At 39.4% G+C, this 14,455-nt stretch overlaps 2 protein-coding genes and 1 non-coding gene across 3 annotated transcripts; 1 reads left to right on the top strand and 2 right to left on the bottom strand.

Moving 5' to 3' along the window:
- Positions 1-851: 851 nt before the first annotated feature.
- LOC126696929 (UPF0187 protein At3g61320, chloroplastic) lies at positions 852-4,122 on the top strand. The gene is made up of 4 exons (XM_050393694.1): positions 852-1,666; positions 2,017-2,184; positions 2,563-2,769; positions 3,691-4,122. The coding sequence occupies exons 1-4, from the start codon at positions 953-955 to the stop codon at positions 3,865-3,867; spliced, it is 1,266 nt and encodes a 421-aa protein (XP_050249651.1). The 5' UTR covers positions 852-952; the 3' UTR covers positions 3,868-4,122.
- Positions 4,123-5,783: 1,661 nt separating this feature from the next.
- LOC126696928 (riboflavin biosynthesis protein PYRD, chloroplastic) lies at positions 5,784-9,319 on the bottom strand. Its single transcript, XM_050393693.1, has 3 exons — positions 8,491-9,319; positions 6,801-7,099; positions 5,784-6,554 (listed from the first exon to the last, which is right to left on the bottom strand). The coding sequence occupies exons 1-3, from the start codon at positions 8,878-8,880 to the stop codon at positions 5,939-5,941; spliced, it is 1,305 nt and encodes a 434-aa protein (XP_050249650.1). The 5' UTR covers positions 8,881-9,319; the 3' UTR covers positions 5,784-5,938.
- Positions 9,320-9,614: 295 nt separating this feature from the next.
- On the bottom strand, positions 9,615-9,688 carry TRNAV-CAC (transfer RNA valine (anticodon CAC)). Its single transcript has one exon. It is a non-coding gene; the product is annotated as a tRNA-Val (tRNA).
- Positions 9,689-14,455: the final 4,767 nt, after the last annotated feature.

The following is a 14,455-nucleotide window of genomic DNA, read 5'->3' as shown; positions in this document are numbered from 1 at the left end:
AATTAGCCTCTTAACTAACAAGGCAGAATTTATCCCAAATTAAACACACTTGTATTGAATCTAACGACACGCATAAAGAAATTGAGAATTCAATCAATTGAGGGTGTTATATATATATATATATATATATATATAATCTTTGAATGAAATCGATCGAAATATTATTGCTAAGAAAATATTTACGAGTATGAATAGTATAATCTAGAAAACATGAAGAGGTGACCAACACAACCACAACCCTATGATAAAGAACTCTTCTTCATTTACAGAGAAAAGAGCATAAGATTTCCAAACAAAAACTCGTTGCTATCAATAAGATACAAAAAAGACTACGCAAATAACCTACTTTCCAAGCTAAATATCTGGAAGGGACGACCACTCACAAAAGTATAGAGGAAAACTTCCACAAAGAGCAACGAGAGACCCATGCAACATATTCCAAATCGCTATGGATACCACAATTGATCACCATTAATTGTTTTAAATCACTTCAGGTTGGTAGGACTTTCAAACATTTGGAATACATTGGAGTTGTAAATGACATTACGTTCTTCACTAAAAATAACGACTTCTTTGCAATGGCGGCTGCACAGAGAGAGAGAGAGAGAGAGAGAGAGAGAGAGAGAGAGCTATTTACCTCCCTGTGACACACTTGTAGTTCACTAGTTTTTCTTGCTTGTTTGCTTTTTATTTTTTATTTTTAATAAATTTCAAGAGACAAAAACGACAGTCGTTTTATACCTATGTTGACTACATATTTTTATCCAAAAAAAAAAAAAAAAACATTTGAACATGTGTAAAAACCTCCATCACAAAATAACCGTTTCCAACTAACCCATCTACTCCCTTCTCTTCCCTCTCACTCACTCACTCACTCAGTCTTTTTTTAAGTCTCTCTGAAACCCTAACATGCTCTCTCTTTGCCTCTCCTTCAAAGCCCTAACTCCCACAAATGACTCAAACCGCCACAAACCCTATCAAACCCATCTCCAATCTCTCTCTCTCTTCCAACTTCACCCCCAAAATTTTCCTCAAACCACACCCAACAACAACAACTACCCTTCCCTCCATTTTCAACTCCAAACCCAAAACCCTCTCTTTCAAAATCCACTCCTCTTCAAACTCCCCACTTCCTCCTCCTTCCTCCTCTGACACTGAGTTCCTTATCTCAATCCTCCACGCAATACCCGACTGGGCCGACCACATAAAAGAGCGAGGAATGCGAAAGAAACGAACTCTTTACAACCACGAGAACTGGATTCAACATAGGAGCTCGCTTCGCCATTGGCGCCACGTCTCGTCGAGCCTCTCCTCCCGTGTGATCCTATCTCTGTTCCCTCCGGTGATCGTCTTCACTTCCTTTGCGGCCATAATTGCAGGCTACAATTCTGCTGTGTCGCTGCACTGGTTGCCGGGTTTTTTCCCAGTGTTGAGGGCCTCAACGTTGCCGTACCAGTTGACAGCACCGGCGCTGGCGCTGTTGTTGGTGTTCAGGACGGAGGCTTCGTATTCGAGGTTTGAAGAGGGGAGGAAGGCGTGGATGAAGGTGATTGCCGGGACCAATGATTTGGCGAGGCAGGTGATTTCTGGGGTTGAGAATTCAGTCAATGCGCCGCTCAAGAAGGCGCTTTTGCAGTACATTATGGCATTTCCGGTTGCGCTTAAGGTTAGTGATGGACAGTCTCTGTTTAATTTGCTATTTTTGGTATGGTATTTTGCTTCTGTTCTAGCTTAGTGAGGGAAAGAAGTGATTGTATTTGAATTTGTACTTAATTAGAAGGTCTATTAAATTGAATTTTGAAGCAAGTAATGTACTGATGCAACAAAATGGAGAATGAGAGTTTTGTGATGAGTGATGACTTCTTCTTCTTCTTCTTTTTTCCTGAGTAATATGATATGCTGGGAAAAGGTTCAATGTTTTTTTTTTTTTTTTTCCTTTCTGTAATTTGGAGAATGTGATTTGGTCAGGTTTAGCTTGGTGATACAAACTTACTGATGTGAACAGTTTAAGTGCAGTGTCATTTGGTTTATGGCCTAGATGTTAGGCAAGAGCTCCAGAATGTGCTTGAAGTAGATGATCTGGCAATAGTACTCAATTCAAAGCATCGGCCACGTTGCATCATTGAGTTCATCTCTCAAAGCCTCCAGATGCTAAAGTTGGAGGAATCAAGGAGAAATGCACTGGTAATTCCCTTCTTGGGCTATCTAAGAGTTTCCAAAAGTGATCCCAGGGCTTTTCCTGTTTTGTTTTGGTTATTTTATTCCATTCCAAGAAGTTGGATAATGGTTACACAGTAGTGTAAATTAAATTAAAAAAATTTATAGACAATCAGGTGTAAAATTGGCAGATTTTTTATTCTTACTCTGCTGAATATGAAGAATCAAAAGTCACCGGTATCAAGTAGAGACATTTATGCAGTTTTTACATTCTTGAAGCTTTCCTGAAACATTTACATTAAAACTATAATGTTTCTATATGCCAATACATGCTCAAAACTACAAAAATTATGTGCATTGTGTAATTTTTTTTATTCAGGTTGTAGTTTTCCAAATGTAATGCAGGAGTCAAAGATCTCTGGTTTCCATGAAGGAATTGGTGTTTGTGAACAACTTTTGGGTATCCCCATCCCCCTGTCCTACACTCGCTTGACCTCAAGGTTTCTAGTCCTCTGGCATCTCACTCTTCCTATCATACTCTGGGATGATTGCCATTGGATCGTGATTCCCGCTACTTTCATGAGTGCGGCTTCTTTGTTCTGCATAGAAGAAGTATGTATTGCTTCTGTCTGCCTTATTATGCATGTGATTGTATTTGTATATGTGTGCTAGTAAAGCAATAGGAAATACTACTTTGAATCATAGAACTTTAAGGAAATATACAATTAACAAACATGTTTCAAATTTGAAATTGACCCGGAAGAAATGGTTTTATCCTTATTCAGTTATTCTCATGTGATATTCACTTTCCATTATTTTGAACATAAAGACCAAATCTGGATTTTTTGACTAGTTTTTCTACTCAGTAAAAAAGCTCGTTCCCAGTATTTCTACTCTCATTATTATAGAAAATTCCATTGTTTTATGACTGAATCGTTCATCCCTGACATGACTGATGTGGCAAGGGCACTTAAGAAAATAAACCCATTAATGAATTTCAATTTTGGTATAAAATGAAAAAGAGAAGTGAAGGCTCATGTTAGTCAGGATTGGGAGTCATGGATGAGAAACAAATTATCGCAAGTCTTATGTTTTATCCATTGGCTTCCCCCACACCCCCCCCCCCCCCTTTTTTTATTTAAAAATTCAGTCTTCCTAGTTATGAAGTTAGAAATAATGGATGCTAAGGATTCCCATATATGACTATTAATAAGACAAATGGAAAAAAGTGGGAGTCTACATCAAGGCACATGTTTTTTTTATTTAATCTTTAGCAATTGGTCTTCAGTCATGCAAGTCTTCTTTCTTCTTCTTTTTTTTTTGGTGGGGGTGGGGGGGTTAAAATTTGTTAACTTGAAGTTGTATAGTGGTTCAGCTACATGTTCTCTCTCTCTCTCTCTCAAATGAATTAAAAATGTTGAAACTGTCACATGTATTTACCTTGTGTCACCAAGTGGCTACACAAGCGGTTGAATATTTTGCAAACAAAATACAGTTTCCATATTCTGATATGATGATAATTGATTTCTATAGGTTGGTGTTCTTATTGAAGAGCCATTTCCAATGCTGGCACTGGATGAGCTTTGCAAGCTGGTTCACAATAATATTCAGGAAGCAATCGCAACCGACAAAATAATTCAAGCTCAGTTGACTGCAAAAATGAGGAGCCACTCTAAGGAGCACTCACCAAATGGTCGTCCTACTTCTTAGGTTGATGGGAAGCTCATTTTTATTTTCACAATTTAGGCTACTAGGCATGGTACCCATATATTTCCCTGTTTGCGGAGCTGGTGGCTAATTACACGCATCATCTGTCATATAAATCGCACATTATAGTTGAGCTTTAGCATCAAAGTATGTAGATATGAAATTATTTACTCCCATGAAATTTGTTTTCTTATTTCATATGTATATAATAGACTTGTTTTGATGATAGAATTAATCACCAATTTGGGCTGCTCTGCATTTCTATGTTGAATGATTCTTTAGATGACTCAGATAGTGTCAAAGTACATATACTAACAGTACTTATCAAAAAAAGTTTTTGTTTTCTTTTCTACTTCTTATCTTGATGAAGGACAAGATGTTGATGTAAGAGGGCTAAATCACCCTATTCTTCCTAACCAAAAGAATGAGATATGAGAGCTCAGTCACCTCATCTTCAAGAGATTTCCACTAGACCAATTGAAAACAAGTTGGGAGAATATACATTTGCATCCTACCCTTGCAATCATTCTCATTAAAGAAAAGTATAATGCTATGACAAAGGCTCTTGGCTATAAGATATTCACTTTTAGTCCTTTTCATAACTTCAATGCTGCCAATTTCCCACCAGCATATTCCTCCTAAAGCTTCTACAACAGTCCTATGATCCTTTCGTTGACCCTTTAAAAAGCTTCTATAAATTGACAAAACCTCTCTAACTCGTCAAACCACTGTACCATTCATCGCACTTGCAATTAAATTCATTTGAACCAAAATCGCCATCCAAATCCCTTTCTAGTCAATTAAATTTCTCTTTGTATTTTGATGATGGTTATATATGCAGGTTGAAGTTGTCATTTTTTGTCCTAATATGGAGACAATTTCTAATCATGTTTGCAATGTGTGAACTAGGGAGGCAAGCCTCAAACCAAGCATTCTTAGTCAGGTAAAGTTTGTCAACACAATTAACTATTACTACTGTCTATTGGGATTAAATTCCTTCTTCTTCTTTTTTGTTAAGTGTCTATTAGGATTAAATTCAATTGCGGTTGTGGTGCACATTTTATGTTCGTACGAAAATAATTAGTTCATATCCCTGTGTTATCATTTTACAGAACTTTGCATACAAATGCAAAGAAAGACAACATGTAAAGCTAGCCGGGGCAACATTTTGAGGTTAGAGGACTGTGATATCCTTTTTTTTTTAATTAAAAAAAATGGATAAATAAAGCAAGAGTGAGGTGTTAAAACCAAATAAGCTGTAGTAAAATGGAATCTTAGGTAAAATTTCCACGACGGCAAAAAAAAAGAAAGAAAACCTAAACAACTTGAGATTTTACTGTTGTAATAGTCAATATCTTGAATTCTAAGTTAGGGACCATTTTGATTTAGAGTAATAATAGTCACATACTCTTTATTATACAATTACCTACACACTGTCACAAACAATTTTAGTTAAAAATATGAAATTGTGTGCCTTAACTAAAATCATGTTTTGCAACCTCAAAAACACTATTTTAAAGTGGAACATGCAATAGCAAGTATATAATAAAATTTTCCATTTGGTTAAACTACTAAAATAAAATACTTGGATATCAGTCTATAACGATATATATCAATAATTTTATTAGAAATCCAGAGTCAAGTCATCTCATTGACCAAGATAAATTCATAAAAAGATTTAAAACATTTAAAGACATAGCACAAAAGTTCATAAAATATTAAAAACTCATAAATAACATGTTTGGTAAGAGCATTGATGTTTTTTTTTTTTCAAACAGTGTAAATAGTTTTCAAAAAATTGGATTGGAAAACTATTTTTAGGCAACTTAATATAATGCAAAAAATGTGTGTTTGACACCATTTTTCTAGAACAGTTTTTTAGAAACCTAAACACAAGATATGTTGTTTACGACAGAATGTGTGGTCCAATTTTTCAAAATATTTACAAACATGCCATTGAAATATGTTTTTAAAGCTCACATAGTTGTGCCGGAACAAAATGGCCATTATTCAAAATTTTGGCTGTAGCACTTATGTTGTGTCTGCAACGAGTTCCAATCACAGAATCACTTAATTAAAGATAACCCTCTAGCACTATTTTCTTATCAGAGATTATGGGTTGTAAATTCTTCACTTTTAGTCCTCTATCCAGACTCTTAATTGCCACTTGCAAATTCTCATTATCACTATCACTTCCACCCCAAATTGGCAAAATTTCCATCACAATTTTTTGCAACAAATTTTGCTTAATACTCTCTTTTAGAAGCTCTTCAAGATCTCCAAAGCTCCCCCTCAAATCCAGCAAAACACTACAAAAACCTTGGCGCTTACAATATTCCAGAATTGCATTCAGATTTATCTGATCCAAAACCACTGTTTCAATTCCCTGTTGAGCTGTTATGTCCCCTACATCCATCTCTTTGTCAGTGAAGATAATCACATTAGCAGTTTCTTCAGTGGAGAGAGCTGGGATTCTGGTCAGAGGACTAGGATTTCTTGCTATTGTAATCAAAAGGGGTTGCTTGGCTCCAGGTTCTTGGGATGCCGGAATGGAGAGCTTATCAATTAATAGTGTGGGAGACAGTATAACTGCATCATGCTCCTGTAACAATTGTGAGTAGTATCCACCAGCCTCTGTCACTCCTTCACCAAGCTGATCTAAAACATTGCCATTAACTGAGAGAGAGTATCTGCAGGTCACAGAGAGTTCTTTAAATGGAATACATTTTTGTTTATATTTACTTAGAATAAAAGCTAGAACAGCAAGTTTTCAAGAAAATTCAAAATATAATAACACCCAAGCAACATTTTTTAACAAAAAAAATTAAAGGTTTTACAAAAAAACCAAGATAAAATAGTATGACTATAAATAGATATAAAAACATTTAACGATCAATGGCATTCTTTCTATTATATAAAAAATGTGGTAACTTTACCTGAGTGTTAAAAAAGGTTTTCCAGTCAGCATTTGATGGATATAGGCCTCATTGAGCCTCTTGCACAATTCTTCTTCCACGCCCACTGTCACATTGATTCCTGCATCTCTCAGTTTATCCAGTCCCTTTGAAGCCACTATTGGGTTTGGATCAACCATCCCGACCACTACCTTTTTTACTTTGGCTTTAATCATTGCTTCAGTGCAGGGAGGAGTTCTCCCATAGTGGTTACATGGTTCCAAGCTCACATATGCCGTTGCATTCTCAGCCAAATCCCCGGCATCTCTCAGAGCAAAGACCTGCAAATTTCACCACTTGACTTCATACATTCAGCAAAGGCTATACATAAACAAGATATTATAATTCTCTCTCTAATTTCCAACTCTATCATTTTTCAGAGAATAACATTGAATTTCTAGATATACATGAATGGTAAATTACATTTTACAATACTAAACTATTTCTCCAAACCAATTTACTACCTTAAACTACAAATCTGAAGAAATAAGCCCATAAACTATATTGCTTATTTTTTTCACCATTAGTAACCCATAAACCAAGTGGCCCTTAACTGAATTGATGAAACATACCTGGTGCTTGTAATGTAAGTTATATTTCTCCTTATCATGGAACCTTTTCTATGCAACTTACAAGATGACAACATTTTCCTGGTCACAAATGTTCTCTCTCTCTCTCTCTCTCTCTCTCTCTCTCTATATATATATATATATATATATCCCCCTCTTTAGAGTGAACATTGATTTTTTGCAATGACAGCTATGGCATCCCACAACTGGTTAACTAGTCTTGCAATGGAGAGAAAAATTTTACTCTTTTAATTTGCAATCATTGTTTCATAAGGTCACTTCAGGTTAAGGCTACCTGACAAATGGATTAACACTGCTAAAAGAATAGATTTAAGGCTCATTTATTTGATTTGTCTTTTATATATATATATATATATATATATAAGTAATAGAAATTTTATTTTATTTGTAGCTCATGTTAGTAAATGTTTTTGCAAAATAGTCCAGTGTAGTAATCTTTTGATTAGTAAGTTTCACAAGCATCTAATGGTTTTTTTTTTTGATAAGTAAGCATCTAATGGTTTTTGAATTCATGACTTACCACCTCCATCCAATGTTGTGATAGGAGGAACGGACTTTGGAGCCAGAGTTCATTGACATAGTTTAGGTCCTTTAGTATAGTAGCATGTAATAACCCAACACAAATACCATAAGAACATAACTGTTTATAAACTACTTATTCCAAAATACAATAATGCATAACCATTTTTACGTTAGCACATTCAAAATCTCTTACCGTCAAAACAAATCATAAGTTCAGAATCAGTTTATCAAATTGGTAGAGAATTACCCAAACTGCCAAACATGCTTATCAAACAGTCTTCTTTTTTTCCCTCCATGCAAAACAGAGTTTTAAGGTCGAACTAAACTAAAAATAGATAATAGGCGTTTCACAAACTTAGACAATCTACAAGTTAGAGCCTTTATCACCACCTTCAAAGTGCTAAAACAATATTTCCACAAAGTTTTCACAAACTTAAGTACCTACATTACATATAATGCTCAAAAAATAAACACACAAATCTGAAGAAAAAAAACACACACACAAAACCATCTTTCATTCTTATTGCACATGAGAAAAGAGAGAGGAAAGTGGGTTTTACCTCACCATGAGGCTGTCCAGCTTTAGGGTGAAAGCCTTCACCAACAATTTTGCCATCCTTGACAATAACACAACCCACCATGGGATTGGGACTGGTACGCCCAATTGCCTTCCTGGCAAGCTCCACACACCTCCTCATGTAAAACCCATCATCATCATTCTCATTATTTTGTGCCATTCCACCACATCTGACCTTAACCAAACCACCAAGATTCTTCAAACCAGTGGGTGATTTGGACACCCTTTTGAGTGAATTGCAAAACCCAGATTTGGACACAAGTTTGGTGGAGTGGTGGGTGGAATATGGGGGAGGGAAAGAAGGGAATATAATATGAGGAGCCGGCGTGAGAGTGTGAGTGGGAAATGAAAGACTTTGAATTTGAATATTCATTGGAAAATGAAAACCCAGGTGGGGAGTGAGAATATGTTATGTAGCAACAGCCTCTCTAACTCTAAAAATTTTTTTTAGAGCCACAGTAGTTTTCTTGAAGAAGAGAACACTGTAGCAATTACCATTAAAATAATCCCCGGTTGAATAAAAGATTATTATTTTTCCTCTTTCTTTCTTCAGTCAGGAAGCAACTCTCTCTCTCACAAAATCAACCCAACTTTCTCTCATAAAAACGATATGGAAAAACCTAAGCTCCAAAACAATCTAAATGATTTTAGCAATTGGAAGACAGAAGAATTTTTACAACCAACACAAGAGTATACGCTTGGCTGAAGAAAGAAGAAGAATCTGCTGGAGAAGAAAGGCAAAAGGGAAGGAGATATACTTTCACTGTGAAAAAAGAATGCTGGAGGCTTTACTAGTACTAAGAAACCTTTTTTTTTTTTTTTTTTTTTTTGAGAAAGTAGTACTGAGAAACGTGATTTGGCCTTTAAATTAAGTTTTTATTTTTAAAAAATTTAATTATAAGCTTTTACTAAAGAATCTGATAAGAGTACATTTTTAAGGAAAAATAATTACTCCAATTTAAGAATAATAATCACTTATCCTTAGATTAAGATTAGATAGTTTTTTTTAATGAAAAATTAATGAATATTAAAAATTAAAAAGTAGAAACTTTATTTTTCTCAAAAAAAAAAAAATAGAAACTTTGCAAAAACTAATGTATAAAATATTGTCTGAGCCCGGGTTCGAACCGGGGACCTCTAGTGTGTGAGACTAGCGTGATAACCAACTACACCACCCAGACAGGCGGCTTGATTTATAGCTGTTATTATGATAACTAGAGCTGTTATTATAAATAATTAGGGTTTTTTTTTTTTTTTTTTTTTTTTTTTTTTTTTTTTTTTTGTGGCAAGCATATATTCAAAAGGCAAAAATATAAAACTGACTCTCTAATTTTTAGTTTTTTTTTTTCATTTCAGTCCTCTAACTTTCAGTTTTATCATCTTAGTCCTTTATCTTTCAATTGTTGTCAATTTGGTACTCCGTTAAACTCCAATTATGTCATGTCGTTAATTGAGCCAAAACGACGTCGTTTTGGCTCTTTTAAAAAATAATAATAAATTTCAAAATTTAAAGAAAATTAAAAAAAAAAACTGATATTAAAAAGAAAAAAAAAAAAAAAAAACATTTAGGGGAACGACGATGGCCTCGTTCCCCTTACCTGAAATCAAAACCCATGCAATGAGAGAGAAGCATTTGTGGGGTTGTTTGTGGCGCAAAGAATGCAAGTCACCGCCGTAGCAAAACTCCATGACAATGCAAGAGAAATGGGAGGCTTCGAACTCGACGCGAAGCGTAGACAAAAAAGGATGGTCCAGCATCTTCAGAATCTTCCTCTCCATCTCAGCTCTCTGCACCTTCTTCTTCTTCACCAAGGCCTCTTTGTCCACTGCCTTCATTGATTTATTTGATTTAAGGTAGCCACATGCGTGTGCGTGTGGTAGTTCGTTGCGTGGGTTTTGATTTCAGGTAAGGGAAACGACGTCCCCTAAACGTTTTCTCTCTTTTTTTTTTTTTTTTTTTAATTTCTTTAAATTCCGAATTTATAAAAAAAAAAGTCAAAACGACGTTGTTTTGGCTTAATTAACGGCAGTACATAACTGGAATTTAACGGAGTACTAAATTGACAACAATTGAAAGTTAGAGAACTGAAATGACAAAACTGAAAGTTAGAGGACTGAAATGAAAAAGACTGAAAGTTAGAGGGTTAATTTTGCATTTTTGCCAATTCAAAACTAAAGAACCACAAATCTGTTACTGTACGGCACTGAGATCCTAGGCCCATACAGGCCCTGGGCCCAATCCCACACAGGCCCTGGGCCGAGTCCCATACCAGCCTTGGGCAAAGGTCCAGCCGTCCTGCGCCCTTCTTGGAGCTTCCTTCATGTACGAACAAGCGCAGGGTATTGAATTCCGAGAGGTGATCGGACAAACATTCTCGGTCAAATATACGAACTGTTCCCGGGAAATTGTGATATTCCCAGGGAACTGAGTTGCCGAACATAGTCGGTCAAGATGGAGCCAAGTTCCAAGATCATAAATGCTGCACCGCCCTTTCACCTAAACATCCACTTTAATCAGATAATATTGGACCTCCAGTAGCACTAACGGTGGCTGTAATCATAATCTTCCCACTAACCTTAGCTATAAATAGAAGAAAGTTGGGAGAAGAAGGGGTTCAGAAAAATGGAGAGAAAACAGACAAGGAGAGAGTATAAATTGAGTGTTGCTTTGAGTCTCTCTGCCGAGAACAACCCATTGAAGGAAATCCTTAAGCCCACTACAAATAAATTGTGAGCCCAAGTAACCTAAGGCCCAGAAGTCTTGTACTTGGTTCCTACAATTGGCACCCACCGTGGGGCCCTCCTACGAAGCCGTGGTTCGACTGAGACTCAAACGAAAGGAATGTATGAGGAGCGTTCAGGAGGGCATGTTCTGAGCAATTCCATAGGATCTTCTCGGGGATCGACGTGGAGGGAGAGAAGGCAGAAACGGCTGGAGGATAGGGAGCATCCAAGAGGAGAGGAAAGGTCCGGATTGGGAGAAGGATCGGCCCATACACACCGGACGATTTCAGGCGTCTCAGCACATCGGCAGTATGATGATAGAGACCGAGAGCTGGAGCGGTTACGCAGATTGGTAATGGACTTGGAGCTGGAAGCAAGGGATCGGCGCCACGAAAGGAACCGCAACCCCCAACCAAGGAGAAACCGGGGCGAGAAGGGTTCCAACCGATCTGTTACGCAACAATACCGAGACCGATCACGCTCCCAAGAGTCACATCGACACTCCCTGGAGACACGTCGTAGACGGGACCATTCCCGATCGCATGGGTATGATGACCAAGGATCAGAGTCTCCAGACGAGCGGCGGCACCACAACGCCGCAATGGACTCCATGAGCAGAGCCCTGCAGATGGCAGCCCGGTCTCCATTCTCCGATGAGATTGAACGGGCACCCATGCCGAGCAGATTCACGCGACCATCATTCAATTCCTATGAGGGGAGGACAGACCCTGTGGAGCATGTCAGTCATTACATCCACATGATGTCTTTGCATGCGCACAACGATGCGTTGATGTGTAAAGTATTCCCCTCCAGTCTCGGCTCTACCGCACTGAGATGGTTCAATGGGTTGCGGAAAGGTTCTATACACAACTTCGCCGAGCTGATTCAGGAATTCGGCAGCAGGTTCGTAACATGCAGCCGGGTGCAACAGCCGGTCGACGCATTGCTTTCCATGAAAATGAGGGTCGGGGAAACCCTTCGGAGTTATGCCAGCCGATACTGGGAACTCTACAACGAAATTGGTGGAGGAAACGAGAAAATTGCGGCAAGCACCTTCAGGATGGGGCTCCCCGAAGATTCTGAATTGCGGGAGTCGCTGACGAGAAGACCCCCGGAGGACATGAGGCAACTGATGAAACACATAGAGGAGTACAAACGCCTGGAGGATGACCGGTTGCAAAGCAGGGGGAAAGCTCCTTTTACGAGGAGATCTCGGCAAAGCATTTTGCCGCCAAAGCCGAAAAGAGATTTCAGAATGCAGGAACCGGAGGTGCAAATCGAAGGGGTTAATGTGGTGTTCAAAAAGCCCGTGCACAAAATCCTGGAACAGATCAGGAACGAGCCATTTTTCAGATGGCCGAACAAAATGGGGGGCGACCCATCTCGGAGGAACCAAAACCTATACTGCACCTATCACAGAGACAAGGGGCACACCACCGAGCAGTGTACGGTATTAAAAGACCATCTCGGACAGCTAGTGAAGGCAGGGTACCTGAAAGAGTTTGTAGCAGATTCCATTGACCGAGAACCCGGGCAGGGGGCCCAACAGAAAAGGAACCCCCTTCCACCACCCCTGGGGGTAATCGACGTCATCCATGCCGCACCAAGAAGAGCAGCAACGGCGAAAAGGGTAATGACAGTGGCTTGCGCGGAGGGAGAATCATCGAAGAAGAAAAAGAAAGTTGGACGGTTGGCCATCTCGTTCGGAGAAGATGATTTGGAAGGGACGATCCAACCTCACGACGATGCTTTGGTGGTGACAGCCCGGATAGGCTGATTCTTGGTGAAGAGGGTGATGATTGATCAAGGTAGCGGGGCTGACGTCATGTACCCGGACCTCTTCGAAGGGCTCGGGTTAAAGACCCAGGATTTGGCGAAGTATGACACGCCATTGGTCTCGTTTGACGGGAGAGTTGTGATTCCCGAGGGGCAAATCTCTCTCCCAGTGGACATGGAAGGCAAGGGAGTTGTAGTTACATTCATAGTAGTCCGATCATTCGCACCTTACACCGCAATCCTGGGAAGGCCGTGGATTCACGCCATGGGGGCTGTTCCGTCCACCCTTCACGTGAAAGTAAAATTTCCTACCGAGTATGGAGTTGCAGAGGTAAGGGGGAACCAACAGGTGGCGAAGCAATGCCTTGTAGCCGCGGTCAGGTAGGAAAAGGAGCAGCTCGGTCAGGCTGAGCATGCCGAGAAAGAGACTGCATAGCAATTACAGAAACCCCCGGGGGAAACTGGGGCGGACGTTGCTGAGGAGGTGCTGAAGGTAAGAATTCTCCCAGATACTGACAGATATTTCCAGATAGGTACAAGCATGAATGACCGGGAAAGGGTAGAGATGTTGTTGTTCCTGTTGCACAACATAGATGTTTTCGCATGGAGCCCTTATGAAGTGCCCGGCGTAGATCCCGAATTCATTGTCCACAGACTCAACGTGGATCCATTATTCCCCCCGAAGAAGCAGAGACCGAGAAGAGCGTCAAAAGAACACGTCGATGCAGTAAACCTGGAGGTACAGCGGCTAAAGGAGGCAGGAGCCATAAAGGAGATATTCTTCCTGAAGTGGTTGGCAAACACTGTCGTGGTGAAGAAGAAGAACGGGAAATGGAGAGTTTGTGTGGATTTCATAGACTTGAACAAGGCATGTCCCAAGGACCCATTCCCGATGCCCAAGATTGACCAGCTAGTAGATGCAACATACGGGCACCCGAGGATGAGCTTCCTAGATGCCTTCCAGGGCTACCACCAGATTGCCCTGGCGCCCAAAGACCGAGAAAAGACAGCATTTATCTCCCCGAATGCGAACTATCACTACGAGGTCATGCCGTTTGGATTGAAGAACGCCGAGGCTACATATCAGCGAATGATGACGAGAATGTTCCGAGAAAAAATTGGATGCACGGTTGAAGTTTATATCGACGATATGGTGGTAAAAAGCAGAATTGAGTCACAGCATACCGAAGATCTTCGGGGAGTGTTCGAGATACTACGTCGGCACAAATTGCGCCTGAATGCCGAGAAGTGCACTTTCAGAGTGGGGGCTGGTAAGTTCCTGGGATATCTGATCTCTACTCGGGGAATAGAAGCTAACCCCGATCAAATAGAAGCCGTGAACCGCCTCAAACCACCAAGCAATCCCAAAGAGGTACAAGTGCTCACTGGAATGTTAGCCGCCCTGAACCGATTTATCTCCAAGTTTGCCGATCGCTGCCGGTCGTTTT

This window comes from Quercus robur, chromosome 8 (genome assembly GCF_932294415.1).
Source record: "Quercus robur chromosome 8, dhQueRobu3.1, whole genome shotgun sequence".
In the NCBI taxonomy this organism is placed as follows: Eukaryota; Viridiplantae; Streptophyta; class Magnoliopsida; order Fagales; family Fagaceae; genus Quercus; species Quercus robur.
Note: the sequence above shows the minus strand (reverse complement) of the source record. Positions and strands in the feature narration are given on the sequence as shown.

Coding starts and splice junctions, on each gene's coding strand:
- LOC126696929 (XM_050393694.1), top strand. CDS start 953: ATGACTCAAACCGCCACAAACCCTATCAAACCCATCTCCAATCTCTCT. Junction 1,667..2,016: donor CATTTCCGGTTGCGCTTAAG/GTTAGTGATGGA, acceptor GTTTAAGTGCAG/TGTCATTTGGTTTATGGCCT. Junction 2,770..3,690: donor CTTTGTTCTGCATAGAAGAA/GTATGTATTGCT, acceptor TGATTTCTATAG/GTTGGTGTTCTTATTGAAGA.
- LOC126696928 (XM_050393693.1), bottom strand. CDS start 8,880: ATGAATATTCAAATTCAAAGTCTTTCATTTCCCACTCACACTCTCACG. Junction 7,100..8,490: donor CTGGACAGCCTCATGGTGAG/GTAAAACCCACT, acceptor TGAAATTTGCAG/GTCTTTGCTCTGAGAGATGC. Junction 6,555..6,800: donor AAACCTTTTTTAACACTCAG/GTAAAGTTACCA, acceptor TGTGACCTGCAG/ATACTCTCTCTCAGTTAATG.